This window comes from Eptatretus burgeri, chromosome 5 (assembly GCF_056783735.1).
Source record: "Eptatretus burgeri isolate ZD-2024b chromosome 5, Ebu_testis_v1, whole genome shotgun sequence".
Lineage (NCBI taxonomy): Eukaryota > Metazoa > Chordata > Myxini > Myxiniformes > Myxinidae > Eptatretus > Eptatretus burgeri.
In genome coordinates, this window is record NC_140965.1 from 28977239 (window position 1) to 28982238 (window position 5000).

General features: G+C 42.5%; 1 protein-coding gene across 1 annotated transcript in view; it reads right to left on the reverse strand.

Moving 5' to 3' along the window:
• LOC147026139 (inorganic pyrophosphatase 2, mitochondrial-like) overlaps positions 1–5000 on the reverse strand; it is a 74322-nt gene that overhangs the window by 18746 nt on the left and 50576 nt on the right. Inside the window, exons 4-5 of the mRNA XM_085881249.1 lie at positions 3558–3602; positions 3253–3306 (exon numbers count right to left, since the gene is read on the reverse strand). Coding sequence (XP_085737375.1) covers positions 3253–3306; positions 3558–3602 — 99 coding nt within the window. The remainder of the gene's footprint in view (positions 1–3252; positions 3307–3557; positions 3603–5000) is intronic.

The following is a 5000-nucleotide window of genomic DNA, read 5'->3' on the forward strand; positions in this document are numbered from 1 at the left end:
CGCGCACATATTGGCCTCCAGGCCTGTCTGCCCCTTGTCTATGAGGGTGACTTCTTTCCTTTGCTTTTGAGTAAATGTGTGTTGGCGCCGTCTGTAAAGTAGAACTGTTTAAGTGTTGCCGTGTGTACGCGTATTCGGTAGTAACTCTGCGTCACTGTTTCTTTTGTTTTAACTGGTACATGTGCATTTTGACTGTTTGGCTGTATATGTGTGCTTTCCGTGTGTCGCGTAATAAATGTGCATTGTGTGAACTGTTTTCCGTTTCGCTTCGTCTTTTCTTTTTTGACCCTCCATACTGCTTCACGTAAAGGGTTCGTAGTGGGCTTAATACGCCCGATAATTAATCGGAACAGTCGAGGCCGACGATGACACCGCTCGGTTATCACTGTAGCACGGAACGGACCGCTTAAGCGGTTAGTGTCCGGAGTCGGCCTGTGGCGTGGTGCGATCGCCCGGTTGACCATTCACGCAGGTACTTAGGTAGATCGAATTTGGCGAGCGACCCTATCCTGCGCGGGTGGGCAATTGGCACGATCGTGGTGAGGTTAAACCCCCACCCGTGACTAGCTCCTGGCGTTGGTCCGAGAGGGTCACGACTGAATTGTCCGTCCGGTGGGCGACGTGCCGCGATTAGAGTCACGTGGCCGTCCGCACGCCGGCGGGCGCGAATTCGCAAATACCTATATATATATCTATATATATCTATATATTTATATATATATATATATATATATATATATATATATATATATATATATATATATATATATATATATATATATATATATATATATATATATATATATATATATATATATATATATATATATATACATGTGTTGTACCATCCAGCAAACAGTGATGAATCTATTTACACCTCACTAGCCAAAAACATGGACCAACTTCTATCCTCTCATCCCAACTCTCTTTTCCTCATATATGTGTGTACCTCCCTCAATTGACATCGAACTTCAGCAAAAGATTTCTGCAACTCATTGGGACTGACTCAATCGGTCAACTTTCCGACCAGGATCTTAACCAATAGTACTCCATCTCTTCTGGATCTGATTTTGAAAAATTTCCCTGAAAATATCTGTTCTTCCTTTGCTCCAATCGGTTCATCTGACCACATGCTCGTCAAAGAAGACATCTCTCTGGCTGTTATTAGAGAACCACCTCAGCGCCGTCGAATCTGGCATTTCACTCAGGCTGACTTGGCAGGGTCTTCAAACAGCCATCAAACTTCGAGACTGGTCTCCCTCCCATCGCTACTTTCTCAAACATAAACCTGGGAATTCTTTCAAAGAAACTTTCTCTCTCTCTCATGCACAGATTTATCCCATCTCGTCTTCAGTTTTCCTACCCTTCCTCCCGCCCATGGTGCACTGAAGCTTGTGCCAAGGCAATTGTCCTGAAACAACTTGGCTTTGCCTCATGGAAAGCAAATCCAACTGAGGGCAATCTCAGTTCCTTCCAGAAAGCTCGGAACAAGTGTGTCTACCCTCAGGAGAGTCAGAAAACAACACCTTTTGAATCTCAAGTCTGAACTTTCAAACCTCTATCCCTCCTCCAAATCCTGGTGGTGTCTAGTCAAGTCTTTTTCTGGTGTATATTCCCCCTCCATCCCCTCCCTTACCTCAAATGGCCGCAGAGGTGACACCGCACGTGAAAAGGCTGACTGCGGAAACTCCATGTTTGTATCTAAATCTTGCGTCCGAAACCCATCACTTTCTGTACCTACCTTACCAAGTCACACCCAGCTGTCCCTGGACTCTGTGTCCTTTTCTCCTGACAAGGTGGAGAGCTTGCTGTCAAACCTCATTCAGATTCTGCAACCGGTCCAGACAGCATCAACCCGCATGTCCTAAAAACCTGCTCTTCTCGCTCTTGCGCTCTCCCTCGTGCCCTCTCCCTCACGTGCGCTCCCTCTCCCTCTCCCCCACGTGCCCTCTCTCTACATCTCCCTCTGTCTCTCCCCCTCCCCTCAACCCCGCTCTCCCTGTGGTGTCCATCTTGTTTACCCCGTGTTCACTGCCCCATCCCTCTGCCTTCCACAGATCTCCTGTTTGTTCCCCACTGTTTTGTCCTTCCCTCTCCCACCCATATCCTCCCTCACCCCCCCCCCCTTTGTTTGCATTGTGTGTTAGCTCTCATACAAGCCTCACCAATGTATTGAAGAAGAAAACAAAAAAGCAACTTCCTATTTTGGGGGCAACCCTCCCACCCCCGTAGACCCCTTCAGGACCTGATTTTTTTTTTTTAAATGCCATGGACAAACTTTAGTTCATACCAGGTGATGAAGGTTGTGGTGAAGTTTCATCAAAATTGTGTGTGTAGTTTCAGAGAAGTTGCAAGTGTTTGTGGATGGACCAACGGACAGATGGACGACACCATCCCATAAGCTCCCCGGAACTACGCTCGAGGTGAGCTAATAGAATTACATGATGAACAAAACCAAGAAATGTCTGACGTACTAAACAAGGTTTGACATGGAAGTGACTTTTCTTTAATGCAGAATTCAGAATTTTTTCAGAACTATGGTTTTGCCATCAAGTGAACATTTGCCTTAATCATCTCAACTCTGTGAATCACTTCTAACAAAGCGTTCTCCAACACATTTGACACCTATTGTATACCCTGGAGAATTTCCCATGGTCAAAAAGCATGTTCGTGAGTCTTACCAAACACAGACAGAGTCCCAAATTCAAAAAGAATCATGGGGACTCGGATTATCTGATATTTGGGATACCATTCCAATTCTCAGTTCATGAATTGTTAGGAGAGAAGAAGCATCTCCGATGAGAAATGATTCTGGTAATTTGTTAATCAAGTATCCACCATGGAAACAAACTGAATGATACAAATCAGTTCAATGTTGAACACTGCGGTCAACATCAGCTGTGGACCGAGTAACATCAGGTGATCTCACATTCCAAGACCACATCTTTGGTTATCCTATATACTGCACACCTCAATACATATGAAAAAAACCCATCCCTTTTGACAGGAGAGATGGGGTTGGGGAGGGGGGCACATGCAAGGTGAGCCCCCCTCCCCACCCACCCCTGGTTTGAAGGGATTAAATTTGAATTAAAGGGAAGGGCTACATTAAATGAATTAAAGGGAAGGATTAAAGGGCAGGGTTTTAAGGCAGCATGAAGGGATTTTTTAAAAAGGAAAATGTGCAAATACAATGCAATTGCAAAAAAGACATCATATGAAAGGTAAAATAGAAAAGTTGAGGAAACAGACCTCCATCTTGGCATTTGTCCATCGTGGAACTTCAACCACCATGTTGAAAATATTCTGTTTGGTGGATTTGCAGAAAAGAAGAAGAAAAAAAAAAAAATAATAAGGAAGATAATGCATTGGGAAGGAGGGGAATAAAAAGTAGAGAAGGAATAAAATTGAGATGAATCAAAACAAGTTCAAACAACCTGAATGACATTTAATTTCACTGTCAAGAAATTGTTCAGAAAGGCAAGTGCATTCAAAACAAGCCAGCAGAGCTGCATGCGTTAACGCAAAGACAGGCAGGCACATTGCATTGTGCGTACCTCAATGGCGCTTATTTTGGCTTGTTTGTGTGGCACCCCATTCCCCTGCATGCCAATAAGAAAAAAAGACAGAAATGGCAATGCCCAGGTGCAGTAAATCATGCAAAGATTGTCAAGAGACTCAGAGCAGACGAATGTCAGCAAAATAAGAAACCCAGACTCGAACAAGAATTCGTGAAAAATCTCGCCAGAGATTTGATTCTTTTTGTGAGTTACAGGGTTCAATTTTTTTTTAAAAAGATATTAAACTTTTGTATGCACAAGTGGCTAAATAACCTTGCAAAGTTCAGCACTCGATGAGTATTCAAAGTGAAATAAAAGTGCTGTGACAAAGTGGGAATCCTACATCAAATTGATTATAAACAAACATGTACAAGGAAACAGACACATTACATGGCCATTTAAGTCTGTCTCACGTTGAAAAAAAACACATTAGAAATTGAAAGAAAAAAAAAAAAACGAGGGGGAGCACTCGGGAGAGTGCAAAACCTCCGCCGCCAATACTGCTGGGTCACTCAAGTGAACCTTATATCTTATTCATTAAATATGTCAACAGTGCTGAGAGTTGGTTCTTTTCTCCAACATTTTTTTTTGGGGGGGGGGGGTTGGAAATCACTTAAAACATGTAAAAATGCAAAAAAAAAAAAAAAAATTTCTCAAACAATTTTTTTGGGGGGAGGGTTGGAAATCACTTAAAATATGTGGAAATGCAAAAAAAAAATTCTCCAACAATTTTTTTTGGGGGGTTGGAAATCACTTAAAACATGTAGAAATGCAAAAAAAACATTTTTTTTTCTCACAATTTTTTTTGGGGGGGGGGCCAAGTCTAAAATTTAATGGCATGATCCTTGGACCATACCTAACGCCCCCCACCAAGTTTCGTCGAAATCTGTCGAGGAGTTTTTTCCGTAATACTGTTCACAAACAAACAAACAAACAGAAAGGGGTGAAAACAGTAACCTCCATCCATCTTCAAAGATGGCAGAGGTTAATGAAACAAATATTTACATAAAGCAACCTCATATGCATAAAGATATGCATATGCATATCCAATCTGGTTGTCAGGATGGCCGAGAAGTACACTCACCTCCAAGCAATTTTGCCATGGTTTGAATCTCAACCGAGCTAAAAACTGCCATCCTGGTGTTTCGCAGGCAGGCAGGGTGATTCAATGTCTGCAATGTCCCTCAGATTGACTTTAAACTGGTCATTCCCCACCTGTCAGTACGAGTTGGTGATGTTAAAGATCCCACGATGTCCTTCATGAAGAGTATGAGAGCTACCGCCAGCACAATGGCCAAATTACAAATTCCTGGGAAGCCAATGGCAAACCACCAAATGCAAGTCGTAAAAACTTCGTTTTTTTAATGCAAAAGGATGGAAAGATATTCCTTCAAAAAGTATGTAAACAAAGTCGGGATGAAATACAAGTAAAGGTAGTCA